General features: G+C 46.5%; 1 protein-coding gene across 1 annotated transcript in view; it reads left to right on the top strand.

Annotated features, from left to right (window-relative positions):
* Window positions 1-21,266, top strand: part of lactb (lactamase, beta) — an 88,721-nt gene that overhangs the window by 48,259 nt on the left and 19,196 nt on the right. The window contains exons 3-4 of the mRNA XM_078532620.1: window positions 3,355-3,545; window positions 20,442-20,835. Of these exons, the coding sequence (XP_078388746.1) occupies window positions 3,355-3,545; window positions 20,442-20,835 (585 nt within the window). The remainder of the gene's footprint in view (window positions 1-3,354; window positions 3,546-20,441; window positions 20,836-21,266) is intronic.

Here is a 21,266-nt window from a genome sequence, read left to right as displayed (position 1 = left end):
CCAGGGCTCCAGTGGAGACCTGTGCAGCATCCTCTATTCAGTGACACAAGTGTATCCAGGAGGTGACAAATGCCTTGTTCAGGAGAGCATACCAATTTGTCCAATCCCAGCTGGGAAGCCTAGCTTCAACAGCATTGGCTTTTGCAACAATCACAGGTTTCCTGCAAGTGCAAAGAGCTATTGACTGCACACATGTGGCCTTGAGAGCTCCCTGGCAATAGCCAGTTACGTTCATCAATTGGAAAGGTTTCCACTCTTGGAATGTGTGGCCACAGAAGGCAAATACTGCCTGTTTGTGCTGAGTTCCCATGGAGCTCTCACAATGCCTACATTCTGAACCGCTCCCAGGTGCCACAGGTTTTTGAAGGGCTTTGGCGGCTGCAGGGCTGGCTCCTAGGGGATAAGGGATATCAGACAGGTCTGGGGGTGCTACCAGCTTCACCATTTGCAGAGTGCTGCTGAGGAGGACTACAATCCTGCACATGCCTCCATCAGGTCCATGATCCTAAAGATGAGGTTCAGGTGTTTGGATCTCTCAGGCGGGCTCTCCAATACTCACCACAGTGTGTGCCCTGGACCATCATTGCTGCAACATGCACAGCCTCACGATACAGTGTGAGGGGATGTCTTGGCTGGGGGAGACATGGAGGACCGAGATGTCTCCTCTGACGATAAAAATGGTGAAGGGATGGAGCTGATGAGGGCCAGAAAGTTGCTGAGCCACATGCAGAGGCTATTGGAGGGGTAAGGTGTGGCAGGGGTAAGGTGTGGCAGGGGTAAGGTGTGGCATGGGTAAGGTGTGGCAGGGGTAAGGTGTGGCAGGGGTAAGGTGTGGCAGGGGTAAGGTGTGGCAGGGGTAAGGTGTGGCAGGGGTAAGGTGTGGCAGGGGTAAGGTGTGGTAGGGGTAAGGTATTGCAGGGGTAAGGTGTGGCAGGGGTAAGGTGTGGCAGGGGTAAGGTGTGGCAGGGTTAAGGTGTGGCAGGGGTAAGGTGTGGCAGGGGTAAGGTGTGGCAGGGGTGAGGTGTGGCAGGGGTGAGGTGTGGCAGGGGTGAGGTGTGGCAGGGGTAAGGTGTGGCAGGGGTAAGGTGTGGTAGGCAGGCTGGTGGTAATCTGATAGCTAACAGATTCCAGGCAGAGACACCCGCTGAGACATCTTTTTCACTCTTTGGTTTTCTATCCTCTCCTGACTGGAGCCCGAGCTCCTTTGTGCTTACTGACATTATACTTTGCTGTCATGTACCTTGATTGATGATAGCTGAATAAATTGCACCACTTAACATCTGCCCTGCTGGTGGTTTGATCCTTTGCATGCCCCAAACTGTGTCCATATACAGAGCCCTGGCACTAAATGTGTGCATTAGAACCTGCACAGCACTCTGTTCCCCCACAGCCTCGGGCACCTGGAAGTAGAATTCAGATTTTTCCCATGTCCTCAAAGTTCGTGTGCATGGCAACTTGGAAGCAATGTCAAATCTAACCTCAGCAGGGATGAAGCACCTTGTTGGTGCTCCTTCTCCCTATGGGTACCCAATGGCACCTCCCTGACTCCTTGAGGAGAAGGGGCAACTGGAGGAAGGTCGAGGTGCCCAGCCCCCCCTTGCCTAGTCGCTGCTGCAGTGCAGCCTTGGCTAGTGTGACGGAGTGCAGGTCCGAGCGTATATCCGGCAGCCACTGTGTGTGTGTCCTGCTGGACCTGGATCTCCAAGGTGGAGGAAGTGAAGTGTTCACATACCAGAGCCACAACGGCAGACAGAACGTGGACAGCCTCCTCCAGTCTTCGGCCCAGCTCTGCACATGGCCTCTGGCATCTCTGCATGATGTCCCCTGCCTGTTTCTGCATCTCCAACATGCTTCTTAGGGCCAAGTCCAGAGGCTCGTCACCTGCATGGGGCTGAGCAGGGACCTGGTCCACAGCAATCCTCGGAGTGACAGAGTCCTCCGCTAGCTGTGGATCTGTGTCAGCGATGTGTTCACCAGATTGTGAACCCAAACCTACTGTAGAATGTGGAGCCACTGAGGTGAGTGTATCTGCCCTGGTGGAGGGTGCAGGAGAATGCCAGTCAGGAATCACCCTGAGTTGGGGTTGGCTGGAGGCCTCCTGGGTTCTTTTCCTTCCCTTTTTTCTTACTGGTACCTGGAATGGAGCAAAGAAAGGTGTAGTGGGTGCCTAGGCAGGCTCCTTACTTAAACAATGTGTTGCTCTGTGGGCACAGCTGATAACTGCAGACTGGAGACACCCTCACTGGCTTCCTTAGGGAGTCCAATCTCACCCTCAGCACAGGCTCCTCATGGGATGAGGACTCAAATGTCTGGAATGCTGCCCCCGGTTGTGACCACCCTCTCTCATTGTGAGCGTTTCTGTTCTTCAGAAGGATTGATTGTCATCCCACTGGTTCTGTGAACAGTTCAGGAGCGTTCATGCCAAGGCAACTGCTGAGTCCTCCCCAGTAAGTGAGTAAGAAGCACAATGTCCTGCAGCTGATGGAAGATTGAGAGCATGAAGTGGCTGGCACACAGTCAGTGTACATGTCCCACCTGCTGGCCCTGTGCACGTGCCTGGTGCCTTTATGAGTGTCAGTTTGCATTGAGTAGAGGCACACGTACCCTGGTGCAGTACAGCAGATCATTCATCCTCTTCCAGCACTGCTGTGCATTTCTTTGGTGGGCCCCACAGGTGCTAACTAACACTGCGATCTCCGTCCAGGCCTCCATGCTCAGACAGGAGTGCCTCCTGTTGACAGCCTGGGGAAACAGCACTTCCCACCTTTCATGGACGGCCTGGAGGGGAATCTGCAGGGAGGCTTTCCTGAGCTGTGGGGCCACATGTTGTCTGCTCTGGGACATTGTGGTCCTGGCAGAATCTTGAACAACAGCCAGGCTAATGCTCCTGGCCTGCAGTGCGTGAATGTCTGTCCGGCTACCCTTCAAATATTGTGCCCAGTACTTCAACCCCATAAGGTAACAGTGGGGATGGCAACTTCCCGCCTGCCCCTCCCACGAGATTCACCAAGCTCCTCGCAAATGCACAAGTCATGAGCTGACCAGTGCAAAATCGTATATGGTCAGCCCCCCTCCAGGGGAAATCACTCCAACTTCCGCTTACACCACTGAGCTTAGTCTTCTTGTGGCCTCAGTATTTATATGGCTGGTCCAGTTCAGTTTCTGGTCAATGGTAACCCCCAGGATGTTGATAGGGGGGGAGAGTATGATGGTGATGCCATTGAATGCCAAGGGAGACTTGAATGTTAGTTGCCACTTATCAGTCCAAGCCTGAATGTTGCTGGGACCTTTAATCCTTTAATCTACAGTATTCCTGAAGGAGATCATTCATTTATCTTTCTGACTTGCATTTAGGGCTGGGGTATGCTGATGTGGAGAACCGGGTGTTGTGTAACCCAGACACCGTCATGCGCATCGCCAGTATCAGTAAACCCCTCACCATGACTGCCATAGCCAAGCTGTGGGAGGATGGAAAGCTGGATTTCGATGCCCCTGTGCAGAAATATGTGCCGGAATTTCCAGAAAAAGAATACAAAGGGGAGAAAGTAAGAATGTTTTCCAACACCTTTTGAAAGTCACTGCACACGTCTTCATGTTTGACAGTCGCTGGTCAGTTATCTTGTATAGTTAGTGTTGATTTGAAAGGGTTTCAGTTTCACATTAATGCACCATACTGTGTGATTCGGGAGTGAAGTCACTCAGATGAAACTTAAAGTGGGACAGAATAACCTTATGGAAACAGCCCCTCGGTCCAGGCAACCCACCTTGGGATTTCTCTTTGTGTGAAGAGCAGCCTTAAACCCTTCTACTCAACCTGTTGTCATGTCCCTTCAGACACCTATCTAACCTCTTCTTAGATGTTGATGTAGCCTACAGCTGTGTGTAATATACCGCCACCAATACCATCACCAGATACCATCACCATATACTGTCACCGTATACCGCTACCAATACCATCACCATATACTGTCACCATATACCGCTACCAATACCATCACCAGATACCATCACCATATACTGTCACCATATACCGCTACCAATACCATCACCAGATACCATCACCATATACTGTCACCGTATACCGCCACCATATACCATCACCAGATACCATCACCATATACTGTCACCGTATACCGCTACCAATACCATCACCAGATACCATCACCATATACTGTCACCGTATACCGCCACCATATACCATCACCAGATACCATCACCATATACTGTCACGGTATACAGCCACCATATACCGCCACAGTCATGGCCTGCCTGCAAATCGGAAGAGGGCTGGGCCCCTCTTACATAGAAAATAGGAGCAGGAGTAGGCCATTCAGCCCTTCAAGCTGCTTCACCATTCAATATGATCATGGCTGATCCTCTACCTCAATGCCGTACTCCCACTCTCTCCCCTTACCCCTAGTAAGCTATGAACTGTGTTCCACTAGTTTGGTTAAGCTGCCACTCATTTTCAAAGTGCAAACAGGGTAGCAGAGACTTAGAAATCACCCCAACAAATGTTAGATTGGGATCTCCAATTCCTAATGGTGGATATCATAATTAGTTCCTGGAGAAGAGTCACAAATAGAGCTTCTGGGACAGAGTAGACAATGCTTGTGTTAAATGAACAGTGTTAGTCCTGGCTGCTCTCCTGTCACATTCTGGTGTAATACCCCCGAATTTGCAGTTTTTGGTAGGTTGATATAAAACCTATTTTTGTTTGGTGTGTGTTGGTCTCTTACCCCACTCGTGTTCATTTATCAACCGTCATGTGTTTGAAAGCACAACCTTATGCTGTTTAGGTAGAAAGTTTGGCCTGTTGGTAGTTGGTTTTGGTTCAGTTTGTTGAACTGTGAGCCCTCTTTGTAGACCAGCATCTTTTATCTGCCAACCCAACACCACCAACTCTTAGAAACCATAATAACATAAAAATAGGAGCAGGAGTAGGCCATTCAGCCCTTCAAGCCTACTCTGCCATTAACAAAATCATGGCTGTTGATCTATCTCAACTCCACCATCCTGCACTATCTCCACTTCCTCAATTCCCTAATTGAGTGAAGAAATATCCAAATAGTCGTTTGGTAGTACAGAACTTGAGTATTGATGAAAGAAGAGACATGTCGAAGCTTTTCATCTTGCACTCATCAGGACATTCACAAGAATACCAATATAAGGGGAAAACAAACTGTATGTGAAGAGAGTGCTGATTGGATGGCATTGCCATGGAGCAGGCACCACTGATGGTGACTGACAGTTAACTGCCAAGCATTACACCTGTTTCAGCTAAATAAAATAAATGACAGCCAATCGTTGACTCATTCCTCAGGGCAATGCCTGGACCAATCAGGGTCAAGCTGCCTGGTTTAAAATTTTTTACTGTTTATATGCCTATCAATGACTCTGGGATTCCCCTTTATGTTGGCTGCCAGTCTTTTCCCATAAACCCTCTTTGCTTCTCAAATATGTTTTTTCACCTCCCCTCTGAACCTTCAGTATTCCTCTTGGTTCTTGATTGTATTTTCTACCTGGCACCTGTCATAAGCACACCTTTTTCTTCTTTATCTTAATTTCTATCTCCTTTTTCATCCAGGGAGCTCTGGATTTGTTTGCCCTACCTTTCCCTTTCGATGGAATCTACCTTGACTGTGCCCAAACCAATTCTTTTTTGAAGGTAGCCCATTGTTCAGCTACAGTTTTTCCCACCAATCTTTCGTTGCAGTCTATCTGACCCAGCTCCGTTCTTGCCCCATCGAAATTGGCTCTTGTCCAGTTAACTATTTTTACTCTGGATTTCCTATCGTCCTTTTCTATCATCATCCGAAAACGTACAATACAATGATCACTATCTCCTAAATGTTCTCCCGCTGACACTTGATCTACTTGGTCCACCTAATTTCCAAGAACCAGGTCTTTTCTTGTTGGATTGGACACAAACTGCTGGAGAAAATGTTTTGTTTTTTTTATCATTCACGGGATGTGAACTTCGCTGGCTGGTCCAGCATTTATTGCCCATCGCGAAATGCCCTTGAGAAGGTGGTGGTGAGCTGCCTTCTTGAATCACTGCAGTCCATGTGGTGTAGGTACACCCACAGTGCTGTTAGGGAGGGAGTTCCAGGATTTTGACCCAGTGACAGTGAAGGAACGGCGATATATTTCCAAGTCAGGATGGTGAGTGACTTGGAGGGGAACTTCCAGGTGGTGATGTTCCCATGTAGCTGCTGCCCTTGTCCTTCTAGATGGTAGTGGTCGTGGGTTTGGAAGGTGCTGCCTAAGGAGCCTTGGTGAATTTCTGCAGTGCATCTTGTAGATGGTACACACTGCTGCTACTGTGCGTTGGGAGTGGAGGGAGTGAATGTTTGTGGATGTGGTGCCAATCAAGTGGGCTGCTTTTTACTGGATGGTGTCAATCTTCTCGAGTGTTGTGGGAGCTGCACTCATCCAGGCAAGAGGGGAGTATTCCATCACACTCCTGACTTGTGCCTTGTAGAGGGACAATCTATGAACTTTTGCTCCTCTCCACCCTTCACACTACAACTGTCCCAGTCTACATTCGGGTAATTAAAGTCACCCATTAACTACTCTATAATGCTTGCATCTCTCTGCAATTTCCCTGCAGATTTGTTCTTCTACATCCTTCTCACTATTTGCGGGTCTATAGACTACACTGACCAATGTAATTGCACCCTTTTTGTTCCTTAGTTCTAGCCAAATTGATTCTGTCCTTGAATGCTCTGGGACATCCTCTTTCTCCAGCACTGCAATGCTTTCCTTAACCAATACCACCACCCCTCCCCCTTTCCTTCCTTTCCCATCTTTTCTGAACACCTTGTACCCGGGAATATTTAACACCCAGCTCTGCCCTTCCTTGAGCCAGGTCTCTGTTATCGCCACAACATCATATTTCCACATGGCAATCTGCGCCTGTAACTCCCCAATCTTATTCACTATACCCCGTGCATTCACACACATGCACAGTAACCCTGATTTAGATTTTGTTACTTTCTCCCTCACCCGACTTCACCTATTAACTTACTATTCTCTATACTAGTGCTATCTGTCCCTCCCAGTATTTTGTGCACCCTGGTATTCCTCTCTAATATTTTCTCTTGGTTCCCACACCCCTGCCGAGTTTGTTTAAAGCCCCCCCAACAGCACTAGCTAAATGCCCACAAGGAACTCAGTCCCAGCTCTGTTCAGGGGCAACCCGTCCGGCTTGTACAGGTGTCATCTCCCCCAGATCCAGTCCCAGTGTCCCAGGAATCTAAAGCCCTCCCTCCTGCACCATCTTTCCAGCATTCATCTGCCTTATCTTCCTATTTCTGTACTACCTGGCATGTGGCACTGGGAGTAATCCAGAGATTATTACATTTGAGGTCATGTTTGCTCATTTTCTACCCAGCTCCCTGAATTCTGATTCCAGGACCACATCCCCCTTCCTACCTAAGCCATTGGTATCAATGTGGACCACGACCTCTGGCTGTTCACCCTCCCCCAGAAGAATGTCCTGCAGCTGCTCTGTGACATCCTTGACCCTGGCACCAGGAAGGCAGCTTACTAATGGAGTCACATCTACGGCCACAGGAATGGTTGTCTGTTCCCCTAACCAATGAACCCCCTATCATTATAACTCTTTCTTTCTCCTTCCTCCCCTCCTGTACAGCCGAGCCACTCGTGGTGCTACAATCTTGGCTCTGACTGCACTCCTCTGAGAAACCAGCGCCCTCAACAGCTTCCAAAACGGAAAACCGATTGGTGAGCGGAACCCCAGGGGACTCCGGCACTACCTGCCTGGTTCTTTTGGACTGCCTGGTGGTCACCCATTCCCTTTCTGCCTCCAGGCTCCTAAGCTGCGGTGTGACCCCCTCTCTGAACGCACCATCCATGTATCTCTCAGCCTCGCGGATTCGCCACAGTGACTCCAGCCGCCGCTCGAGCTCCGAAACCCGGAGCTCAATGTTCAGCAGCTGGTGACACCTCCTGCACATGTGGCCGTCTCGATCACTGGTAGCGCCCAAAAGTTCCCACGTATTACAGGACATGCATTCCTCATGACTGAGCTATCCTGCCATGGTTTCAATTTACTTCCCTTAGGTTAACTTTCTTTTACTTTAGTTTACTTATGCAACTTTATTTTACCTGGTCTCGACTTAACTTTATTTCCCTACTGCATGTGTTTTTTAGTTAAATGTAAGTAGCCCCTTCCTTTAAAAGGAATGTGCTTTTCCCATTCTCAGCTACTTGCTGACACTACCTAATGTTTTGGAATGCAACCATTCTCCATTCTAACAATGTGGCCTGGCCATCATAGCCAACGTTGCTTAACCACTGCCATGATAGATTGATTTAGAAAGCTGTAGCACGTCAGTGCTGGGACTCGATGCTGCCAGTGGTCCCAAGGATCTTTCTCAAGCATGTGAAATGAGTTCAGTCTGCATTCCTGTTTCTGATTTGTAATCCTAGTTCCAAAACCATGCAGTGGTCGACTCAACACACAGGCATTATAGAGACTTGTCATGTCGCAGTTTGTGTGGGGATTTTCCAGGCTCTTGCCTGTAGCTTTCCAAATGCCACAGCAGCATTACTAATACCAGCTGATATCTCCTAATCAAGCTTTCTTGCATTTAACACAGTTTACCTCAGGTAGCAGAATTTGCCTACTGCTTTTCAGGTCTATGTTGATTCATTGCAATGCTGCATTGAAATAATTGGCTAGTTTCTGGTGTTGTTGATTAGAATCTAAGTGTTGGCGAGGGCACCAAGAGAGTTATCCCACTGTTCTTGGAATATCGCCATGGGATCTTTTCATCCATCTGAATGTCGTCTCAGTTGAACATATTCAGAAGAAGGTACCTCTGGCAATGTAGCACTCTCTCTGAGTAGTTCATTCTAGTTCCTTGCTTAAGTCCCTAGATTGGGGCTTGAACCCACAACTTCCTGACTTGGAGAGGATAGTATTAGCATTGGGCCAGACTGATATTAGGGGGATTGAAGAAAAAGTCAGGGCATGTGAAGTCAGGGCTAAGGTTGCAAAATGGACTGAAAGATGCCTACACGAAAGACAGGAGAGGCATTAAGGGAAATCTCTTAGTCTGGTAAAAAGTTGGAAGTGGTATTCCACATGAATTCCAGGGATTACATGCTGGGACCGTGGGTGTTCACCACATATAGAAATGATTGGGAATGGAAAGAATGATGTCAAGATTTGCTGATGTACCACGTTGGTGTGGTAAGGTCTGGGGCACTGATAGAGCTAAGAAAGTGAAGACGGCACCAAAATACAGGAAGACATGAATAGACTTCCAAATTGGCTGGATAAATAACACATTAAATTCAATATAATTAAGAACAAAGAAAAGTACAGCACAGGGACAGGCCCTTTGGCCCTCCAAGCCTGCGCCGATAATATTGCCCGTCAACTAAAACATTTTGCACTTCTGGGGTCCGTATCCCTCTATTCCCATCCTATTCATGTATTTGTCAAGCTGCCTCTTAAACACCATTATCATACCTGCTTCCACCACCTCCTCTGGCAGCGAATTCCAGACACTCACTACCCTCTGTGTAAAAAACTTGCCCTGCACATCGCCTTTATAGCTTTCTCCTCTCACCTTAAATCTATGTCCTCTAGTAATTGACTCTTCCACCTTGGGAAAAAGCTTCTGACTATCTACTCTGTCCATGCCACTCATAATTTTGTTAACTTCTATCAAGTCGCCCCTCAATCTCCGTTGCTCTAGTGAGAACAACCCAAGTTTCTCCAACTTCTCCTCATAGCTAATAACCTCCAGACCAGGCAACATCCTGGTTAACCTCCTCTGCACCCTCTCCAATGCCTCCATATCCTTCTGGTAATGTGGTGACCAGAATTGCATGTAATATTCCAAGTGTGGCCTAACCAAGGTTCTATACAGCTGCAGCATGACTTCCCAGCTTTTATACTCAATACCTCTGCCAATGAAGGCAAGCATGCCATATGCCTTCCTGACTACCTTATCCACCTGCGTTGCCACTTTCAGTGACCTGTGGACCTGTACGCCCAGATCCCTCTCCACGTCAATGCACTTAAGTGTTCTGCCATTTACTGTATAATCCCTGCCTGTATTAGACCTTCCAAAATGCATTACCTCGCATTTGTCCGGATTAAACTCCATCTGCCATTTCTCCGCCCATGTCTCCAACCGATCTATATCCCATTGTATCCTTTGACAATCCTCTTTACTATCTGCAACTCCTCCAACCTTAGTGTCGTCTGCAAACTTATTAATTAGCCCAGTTACATTTTCCTCCAAATCATTTATGTATACTACAAACAGCAAAGGTCCCAGCATTGATCCCTGCGGAACTCCATTAGTCACAGCTCTCCATTCAGAAAAGCACCCTTCCACTGCTACCCTCTGTCTTCTATGACCAAGCCAATTCTGTATCCATCTTGCCAGCTCACCTCTGATCCCGTGCGACTTTACCTTCTGTACCAGTCTGCCATGAGGGACCTTGTCAAAGGCCTTACTGAAATCCATGTAGATAACATCCACTCATCCACTGCCCTTCCATCATCAATCATCTTTGTCACTTCCTCGAAAAACTCGATCAAGTTAGTGAGACACGACCTCCCCTTCACAAAACCATGCTGCCTCTCACTAATACGCCCATTTGCTTCCAAATGGTAGTAAATCCTGTCACGAAGAATCTTCTCCAATAATTTCCCTACCGCTGACGTAAGGCTCGCCGGCCTGTAATTTCCTGGATTATCCCTGCTACCCTTCTTAAACAATGGAACAACATTGGCCATTCTCCAGTCCTCTGGGACCTCACCCGTAGCCAGTGAGGATGCAAAGGTTTCTGTCAAGGCCCCAGCAATCTCCTCCCTTGCCTCCCTCAATATTCTGGGGTAGATCCCATCTGGCCCAGGGGACTTATCCACCTTAATATTCTTCAAGACACCTAACACCTCTTTTTTGATCTCAACATGATCCAGGCTATCTACACACTCTTCCCTAGACAAATCGACCGCTAAGTCCTTCTCTTTGGTGAATACTGATGAGAAGTATTCATTTAGTATCTCTTGATGAGGAGTATTCATTTAGTATCTCTAAATCTCTAAAGCGGGAGATGGTTAATTTTGGTTAGAGGAATAAGGAGCTCCCTTATTCTTAAAAGGTAAGAAAGTAAATGGAATAGAGGAGCAAAGGGATCTGGGTTTACAGAGCTGAGATGACTGACCTCCAACAACCACAACCTTCCTTTGTGTAGGTATGACTCCAACCAGCAGAGAGTTTTCTCCCTGATTCCCATTGACTCCAGTTTTGCTAGGGCTCCTTGATGCCACATTCGGTCAAATGCTGCCTTGATGTCAAGGGCAGTCACTCTCAGCTCACCTCGGGTGTTTTTCAGCTCCTTTGTCCATGTTTGAACCAAGGCTGTAATGAGGTCAGGAGCTGAGTGGCCCTGGCAGAACCCAAACTGGGCATCAGTGAGCAGGTTATTGCTACGAAAGTGCTGCTTGATAGCACTGTTGATGACCCTTCCATTACATTACTGATGATCGAGAGTAGACTGATGGGGCAGTAATCATGTGGAGTGAATTGAATTGGCTGAAGACTGGCATCTGTGATGCTGGGGACCTCTGGAGGAGGCCGAGATGGATCATCCACTCGGCACTTCTGGCTGAAGATTGTTGCGAATGCTTCAGCCTTATCTTTTGCACTGATGTGCTGCGCTCCTCCATCATTGAGGATGGGGATATTTGTGGAGCCTCCTCCCCCAGTGAGTTGTTTAATTGTCCACCACCATTCACAACTGGATGTGGCAGGACTTAGATCTGATCTGTTGGTTGTGGAATAGCTTAGTTCTGTCTATCACTTGCTGCTTATACTGTTTGGCACGCAAGTAGTCCTGTGCTATAGCTCCACCAAGTTGACACGTCATTTTTAGGCATGCCTGATGCTGCTCCTGGCATGCCCTCCTGCACTCTTCATTGAACCAGGGTTGATCCCTTGGCTTGATGGTAATGGTAGAGTGGGGGATATGCCGGGCCATGAGGTTACAGATTGTGTTGAGTACAATTCTGCTGCTGCTGATGGCCCACAGCACCTCATGGATGCCCAGTCTTGAGTTGCTAGATCTGTTCGAAATCTATCCCATTTAGCACGGTGGTAATGCCACACAACACGATGGAGGGTATCCTCAATGTGAAGTTAGGACTTCGTCTCCACAATGACTGTGCGCTGAATGGCCTACTCCTGCTACTAATTCTTGTGTTCTTGTATTCAAACAGTAGTGACACAAGGTCATAAAGAAAACAAGCAGGAATCTAGAGGGACAGAATTCAAAAGCAATGAGATAATGTTAAATTTATACAGAACCCCAGAGGGCTACCTGCAGTTCTATTCTCCATTTTATAAAACGGATATTGAACACTGGGGAAAATGCAGAAAATGCAGGGATATTTCTAGAATTGGGAGGATGTAAGTACCGGAAGAGGCTGAACAGGCTTTGGATCTTTAATAAAAACAGAAAGTGCTGGAAAAACTCAGCAGGTCTGACAGCATCGGTGGAGAGAGAAACAGAATTAACATTTTGAGTTCAGTAAGACTTCTTCGGAACTATGAACCTTTGTCTGGAAAAGAGAAGACTAAATGGAACCCTGCTAGAGGTTTTTAAAATAATGAAGGAATTTGATGGGCTGAATGGAGAGAAAGTGTTTCCACTTGTGGGTGAGTCCAACAACAAGGGGAGCAGGAATATAAGATAGCGACTATCAGATCAAACATAGAGAGAGTTTTGAGAATGTGGAGCCCACTGCCACATCGAGGGGTTGAAACAGGTATTTGCATTGAAGGGGATACTTGATGCATATTTGAGGGAATAGAGAACAGCGGCATAAAGGGGTCGGACAGAGGAGGTAATTAGTGTGGGAGGAGGTTTGTGTGGAGCATAAACACAGGCTGAATGGCCTGTTTGCATTGCCTTGATGCATTTCAGGAATTCCCTCAAATTACTACCATGTTCCCAGGAACATGCTCAAAATATTCACGGCCTCCAGGGAGCCCTTGTATAACTTGGAAATACATCCCACAGGAAGCCTGCAGCAGAGATCATACCATATCATAAACCAGCCAGTGCAGACAAGGAAACAGAAATCTGAAACTTTTCATAGATCCCTTAGGATCGAAGGATCGCAGTTGGAAAGCCTGTGATCCTGACTGTTATCAGGATCAGCTCTTTCCCACAGCACCTTACTGGTTAATGCTCTGCTGGCCTCTCACCAAGCACACTTTGTAAACTTTAGCCCAGCTAAAACTCTGCTGCCCATATCCTAATTCACACCAAGTCCCATGAGACCATCCCCAGTCCGGAAATGTAAATTTAGAATTCTCAGCCTTGTTTGCAAATCTCTCACCCCTCCCTACCTCTGGAATCTCCTCCTCCAGCCCCACGACCCTCCGAGATATCTGCAATCCTCTAGTTCTGGCCTCTTGTGCATTCCTGATTTTAATCAGTCCACCTTCGGCGACCCTGTCTTCAGTTGCCTGGACCCGAAGTTCTGGAATTCCTCCCTAACCCTCTCAGCCTCTCCACCTCTCTTTGCTCTTTAAAAGGCTTCCTCTCTGACCAGGCTTTCAATCGCCTGTCCTTATATCTCCTTGAGTGCCTTGGTGTCAAATTCTGTTTGTATATGCTCCTGTGAATCACCTTGGGACACTCTACCACATGATACATGAATGCAAATTATAATTTGTTGGATTAAGAATTTAGAGATTGTGAGGCTAAATTGGGCCATGGCAAGAGATGAAAGTGGATTGTATAAATTTGGAACTGTTTGGGCTGGCACTGAAAGATGACCATGAAAGCTGCTGGCTCTTGCACCAAGAGTTAATGAACCATGAAGCAAATCTGTAACCCTTGCAGAGTCAGGGCCTCCATCCTCAGAGCAGTGAGGGGTGGGTGATAAATCCTGCCTCATTAGTGTCATCTACAATCCAGAACAGATGAAACAAAACTCCTCCCAGACACCTCCTCCAATAACTCCTCAGTGCAAGGCCAGAGCGCAGTTCATTGTTTAAACTGTGTTTAAGGAACCAGTGGAAATGGAAGCCATGTATGCCAAAGTCAGCAACAAGGTTAGATATTTGAAAAAAAAACACTGTCTCAGCTTTTTTTCTGGACCAGGTAAACTACAAAAGTTGCCTACAGAATTTCAACTTGGCTGAAAACTTGCTAGAAGCTTCCTCTATGGCTGGGGAACTTTATCCAGTCAATCCATGTTCCCATTCACTGTTAGTGAAAGGTCTAGGAGACACAAATATAAGGTTTTAGGCAAGAGATGAAGGGGGGATGTGAGGAAGAACATTTCTTATGCAACAAGTAATAATGACTGAGAACTCGCTACCTACGGGCTTGGAGGAAGTGGAGACAATCAATGATTTCAAAACGAAATTGGAAGGGTACTTGGGGGGAAATATATTTGCAGTATTATGGGGATAGAGTGGGGGAATGGGACTGACTGGGTTGCTGGAGCTGGCATAGCACCTATGGGCCAAAAGGTCTCCTTCTGTGCTGTAATAACTCCATGATTGAGTGCTACAATCCCTGAAGGTTTGACCCCTGGGTCTTGGTCAGGGCAGGAGTAGGATCTCATCCATTGATCAGGGAGGGGAGAATCAATCGGAACTCCTTCATTTTGTGTGTGTGTGTAGGAAAGGTATTGCAATATCGTGGGAGATTTAATCTTCATCTAGATTGGATGAATCAAATTGGCAAAGGTAACCTGGAGGATGAGTTTGTAGAGTGTATTCAGGTCAGTTTCTTCAAACAATCCATTCTGAAACCAAGCAGGGAACAGGCTGTTTTACACCTGGTAATATGCAGAGAGACAAGGTTAATTAATTATCTCGTAGTAAAGGATTCTTTGGGTATGAATGATCATAACATGATAGAATTACACATTCAGTTTGAGAGTGAGAAATTTGGCTCTGTAACTAGTATCCTAAACCTAAATAAAGACAATTACAAAGTTAAGAAGACAGAGTTGGCTAAAGTAGACTGGAAACCTAGCTTAAAAGGTAAGAGAGTAGAGAAGCCATGGCAGACATTTAAGAAGATATTTCATAACTCTCAACAAACATATATTCCATCAAGAAAGCAACACTACAAAGAGGGTGCACCACCCACGGCTAGCTAAGGAAGTTAAGGATGGTATCAAATTGAAAAAGATGTCGACTGTTGGAAAGATTAGTGGTAGGGCAGAAGATTGGGAAAGTTTTAGAAACCAGAAAAGATTGGCTAAAAAAGACAGAGAAATTGGAGTATGAGAAAAAACTAGCAAGAAATATAAAAACAGACAGGAAAAGCTTCTAAAAGTATATAAAAAGGAAAAGAGTCACAAAAGTGCACATTGGCCCCCTAGAGGGTGGGACTGGGAAATTAATAATGCGAAAGGAATAAATAGCAGAGATTTTGAACAAGTATTTTTTACCAGTCTGCACAGTCCAAGACACAAAAAGCAACCCCAAAATACTAGAAAAGCAGAGGGCAAAAGGGAGGGTGAAACTTAAAACAGCCACGGTCATTAGAGAAAAAGAACCAGGGAAACTAATGGGACTAAAGGTTGACAAGTCCCCTGACCCTTATGGCCTGCTCCCTAGAGTCTTATAGGAAGTGGCTGCAGAGATAGTGGATGCATTGGTTGTAATCTTCCGAAATTCCCGAGATTCTGGAAAGGACCCAGTGAATTGGAAAACCACAAATGAAACAGCTCTATTCAAGAAGGGAGGGAGACAGAAAGCAGCAAACTATAGGCCAGTTAGTCTAACATCTATCATAGGGACAATGCTAGAATCCAAAATGCCAGATATTAAGAAGGCAGTAACAGGACATTTAGAAAATCATAATACAATCAAGCAGAGTTAACATGGTTTTATGAAAGGGAAATCCTGTTTGACTAGCTTATTCGATTTCTTTGAGGATGTAACAAATAGAGTAGATAAAGATGTAGTGTGTTTGGATTTCTAAAATTCAATGCCACATGAAAGGTTACTGCACAAGAAAAGAAGAGCTCATGGTGTTGGGGGTGATAAATTAGCATGGATAGAGGATTGACTAACTAGCAAGGAACAGAGTCAGGATAAATGGATCATTTTCAGGCTGGCAAACTGTAACTAGTGGAGTGCCACAGGGACCAGTACTGGGGCCTCATGATCTATATCAATGACTTGGATGAAGGAACCAACTGTACTGCAGCCTTTTCTTAATCCAACTTTTTCCCCAACACTTCCCTGCACCCCCTCTACCACACATTTCTTAGAAAGCTTGACAGGGTAGATGCTGAGAGGTTGTTTCCCCTTGTGGGAGAGTCTAGGACCAGAGGGTGTAATCTCAGAGTAAGGGGTCACCCATTTAAAACAGAGATGAGGAGGAATTTCTTCTCTCAGAGGGTAGTGAATCTGTGGAATTCTTTACCACAGAGGGCTGTAAAGGTTGGGTCATTAACTATATTCAAGGCTGATAGACAGATTTTTAATCAGGATTAAGGAAATCAAGGGTTATGGGGAAAAGGCAGGAAAGTGGAGTTAAGACCACCAATCAAATCAGCTATGATTTTATCGAATGGCAGAGCAGATTAGATGGGCCGAATGGCCTACTCCTGCTCCTTTATCTTCTCATTTTATGAATCAATGGGAACTCATCTGTGATAGAATAGAGAGAAAGACTTGCATTTCTAGAGCACCATTCACACCCGCAGAACATCCCAAAGAGCTTTACAGCCAGTTAAATAATTCCATTGTAAGGCAGCCAATTTACACACAGCAAGCCCCCACAAACAGTAATGAGATAATGACCAGATCATCTCTTATTTCAGTGATGTTAGTGCAGGAATAAATATTGATCAGGACATTAGGAGAACCCACCTTTTCTTCGAAATAGCGCCAAGAGACCATTTACATCTGCCTGAGATGTCAGACATGGTCTCAGTTTAACATCTCGTGTGAAAAACAGTCCCCCTGGCACTGCAGCACTTCCTTAGTACTGCACTGAAGCATCAGCCTAGATTTTGTGCTCAGGTCTCTGGAATGGGACTTGAACCCACAACCTCCTGACTCAGGGTGAGAGTGGAACCAGCAAGAACACACGAAATAGGAGCAGGAGAGGGTCATATGGCTCATCGAGCACTGTCCACCTGCCATTCAATACAATCATGGCTGCTCTTGGGCTTCAACTCCATTTTCCTTCCTATTCCCTATATCCCTTAATTTCCTGAGAGATTAAAGGGCGGAATCGTCCCAGATTTTTACCAGCCGCCCGCAATGCTGGCTTCTCATGCCGTATTGTCCCAAACCTGTCACATTAATTATGCATTCCCGGGAAACACGACGTTTCCATGGTGGGTTCCGATTCGCCCACCACACCGTCACCTCACTGCTTCACTGGACGCTAGGTTTAAAGTGCAGCCGCGTACACACCTCTCAGTGCCTCCAGCCCAGGACTGCTGCAAAAAAGACATGGCCCCGAAAGGTTTAGTGACATGTCCCTCAAGCATCTTTTGGACACTGGTGGCTCTCCGTGATGTCCTTTGGACCCTGTGGAGGCCCGCCGTGATGTCCTCTACCCCACTCTGGCCGCAGGAGGGGCAGCTACATTACCACCCCAGCTTGTTAGGCAATGGCAGTGGTGGTCAGTGCCAATGCTGCACAGAAGAGGTTGACCATCCAGTGCAGATAGAGGATGAATGATCTCATCCGTGCAGCCAGGGTAAGGCAACCATCTCATCACCCTGAACTCACACACTCAAGCCCATCACACATTCACTGGCATCTCACTCACTGCCAGCTCAAGGGACATTAACCTCCACTTGGAGGGGCAGGGATAGTCAGCATAGCCTTGTCAGGGGGAGATCATGTCTAACAAACTTGACTGAATTTTTTTAAGGAGGTGACCAGTTGTGTAGATGAGGGTAGTGCAGTTGATGCAGTTTACATGGGCTTCAGTGAGGCTTTTGACAAGGTCCCGCATGGGAGAATGGTCAAGAAGGTAAGAGCCCATGGGATCCAACTTGGCAAATTGGATCTAAAATTGGCTTAGTGGCAGGAGACAGAGGGGGATGGTCGAAGGTTGTTTTTGCGATTGGAAGCCTGTGACGAGTGGTGTATTACAGGGATCGGCGCTGGGACTCTTGCTGTTTGTAGTGTACATTAATGATTTAGACGTGAATATAGCAGTTATGATTAGTAAGTTCGCAGATGACACGAAAATTAGTGGTGTCATAAATAGTGAGGAGGAAAGTCTTAGATTACAGGACGATATAGATGGGCTGGTAAGATAGGCAGAGCAGTGGCAAATGGAATTTAATCCTGAGAAGTGTGAGGTGATGCATTTTGGGAGGTCTAACATGGCAAGGGAATACACAATGAATGGTAGGGCCCTAGGAAGTACAGAGGATCAGAGGGACCTTGGTGTACGTGTCCATAGATCCCTGAAGGCAGCAGCACAGTTAGAAAAGATGGTTAAGAAGACATGTGGGATACTTGCCTTTATTAGCCGAGGCATAGACTATAAGAGAAGGGAGATTATGTTGGAGCTGTACAAAACGCTAGTTAGGCCACAGCTGGAGTACTGTGTGCAGTTCTAGTCACCACATTATAGGAAGGATGTGATTGCACTGGAGAGGGTGCAGAGGAGATTCACCAGGATGTTGCCTGGGCTGGAGTGTTTCAGCTATGAAGAGAGGGGTTGTTTTCTTTAGAGAAGACTGAGGGGGTACCTGATAGGTGTATAGAAAATTATGAGGGGCATATATAGGGTAGATAGGAAGAAACTTTTCCCCTTAACAGAGGTGTCAATTATCAGGGGGCATAGATTTAAGGTAAGGGGCAGGAGGTTTAGAGAGAATTTGAGGAAAGTTTTTTTCACCCAGAGGGTGGTTGGAATCTGGAACTCACTGCCTGAGGGGGTGGGAGAGGCAGTAACCCTCACAACATTTAAGAAATTTTTAGATGAATACTTGAATTGCCATATCATACAGGGCCACAGGCCAAGTGCTGGAAAATGGAATTACAATAGACAGGTGCTTGATGGCCGGCACATGCACAGTGGGCCGAAGGGCCTGTTTCTGGGCTGTATCACTCCATGACTCTATGACATCACCACCCACTCTCACACACATCTGGCCTCACCTCCTCTGGAGGCTGCCTCTTCAGCCCTCATCATCTAGAGACCACTTGCACAGATCAACATTTTCCCCCACAAATACCCTGGGATACCCTCCCTTCCCCAAGCAAGCCCTATCCCTACAGCTGTACAAAGAGAGACTGGGAACCGCAGGAAGAGTGATGTGGTGCTGCCTGTGAAGCCTGGTGTTGATGACTGTGAGTGTTGTCCCGAAGCAAGGTAGACAGACAAACCTCGAGGTCCCGAGTGAAGTGCAGCTCACCAGGGGCATGTCACTTGTGTACAGTTGTGAAACACGTTGGCGTGCAATCACACGGACATGGGTGGATGACCCAGTGTGGGTGATGAGTCCGGGGGGCTGGCATTATAATGATAGGCAGACGTATTACAATGAGGTTCCGATGTCCGATAGCAGGAAACGTGGCCCACCATCGATGGGCTGAGCGGACGATCGCAAACTGGTTTCACGTCGCCATATTGTCCGCTCAAGCTGCCAAGCACGCAGTGTGCCAGCGGGTACAGACAATCCCGCCCTAAATATCTGCCTATCCCAGCCTTAAATGTATTCAACAAAGGAGCATCCACAATCCTCTGGGGTAGAGAATTCCAATAATGGAATGAGTGAAATAATTTCCCCTCATCTCAGTCCTAAACAGAAGAAGTCCTAAATGATCTGTCTCTCATCCTGAGACTATGCCCCTGGAACCAATCTCTCAACATCTACCCTATCGAGAACCTTCAGAATTTTGTGGGTTTCAATGAGATTGTCTCTCACTCTTCTAAACTCCAGTGAACGCCCAGAGCAACCAAGCCACAGCCGACATTCACCAATCTCCCATACGATTGCATATGGAGAGTCAATGCCAAATGTAGACTTACGGTGAAGTGGTTTTGAAAACGGATAATAATTGTATCAGGACCTGCAGATGTAATTCAATTCCTGTTTCTCTGAATTTACCCTTATATTGTTGATATTATTTGCTCTTAAATGGCAAAACTGGTGACAATTGGGGAAGCAGGTGTTGGTTGGATCAGAGGAGCACCAGCTGAAGGGCTGGGAGACACAAAATTGAGGTGCAATAGTGCTACCAAAGGCAGGAAGGTGTGATTACAGCGTGACAGGTTTACATAGGCAATTTCCATTCTAAGTGTAGTCATTGAAATTTAATGAGCCGTGTGGTTTCAAAAGGGTGACAGCAGCAAGTGCACTTAAATGTAAGACCGTTATGTTATCATAGTTTTAAAACTTTTGAAAAATACCATTCTATATCTTGCAATAGGTGACAATAACTATAAGACAGTTACTGTCTCACCTGAGTGGCATTCGGCACTATGAGAAGGACATTAAGAAGGTACAGGAACTAAAAGGAAAAGACAAGAGGCCTGTTAAAGAGGAGGTGGAGTCCAAAGCTTCTGATCAAGGTGGTAAAGATAAAAGAGCGGCAGAGAAACAAAAAGAGACATTGGAGAACACGGAAATGGGAAGCGAGGGTGACAGCAGGATACGGGAGAGATGCCCAAAATCAGAAAGTGACGAAGACTCAGGGAAAAGCAACAAAACTCAACAAAACAAGAAAGAGTTCCAGCACGAGGAATACTACATCACGGAGAAATTTGAGAGTGTTTCTAAATCACTGGCGCTCTTCAAGAATGATCCCTTGATGTTCAAACCTGGTAAAAAAAAATGTTGCTGCATTGATTATAAAACAGAATTCTAGGCTCTAATTAAAAAGGTGTTACAAGTAATAATGTGCATCATTATTTAATATTTAATTTATTTAATATTTATTTAATAATATCATCCTTAAAATACTCACTGCAGAAAATACCAGGGCGGAGTTGCAGGGTTGGACACTGATCAGGGAGCTCCGATTGCCTCTGGCTCATAGGCCAGGGTGTCCCCGGTCCGGTCTGGTCCGGTCCGGCCCGGCATGTCTCCCACTAGCGGATGCAGCATTTAAATCTCCACTCAGTTCGGCGGGGCGGTAATATCCTGGCGGGTGGGAGGGGCTGTAAGCTCCTGGCCACAGGAAATGAGCAGAGATTTCTCACCTTGTTTGAGTTCTCTTCCTTGCCGACCTTCCTGCTGAACAATTGTAACCTTC

The sequence above is a fragment of the Cetorhinus maximus genome, chromosome 30, assembly GCF_964194155.1.
Source record: "Cetorhinus maximus chromosome 30, sCetMax3.hap1.1, whole genome shotgun sequence".
In the NCBI taxonomy this organism is placed as follows: Eukaryota; Metazoa; Chordata; class Chondrichthyes; order Lamniformes; family Cetorhinidae; genus Cetorhinus; species Cetorhinus maximus.
Note: the sequence above shows the minus strand (reverse complement) of the source record. Positions and strands in the feature narration are given on the sequence as shown.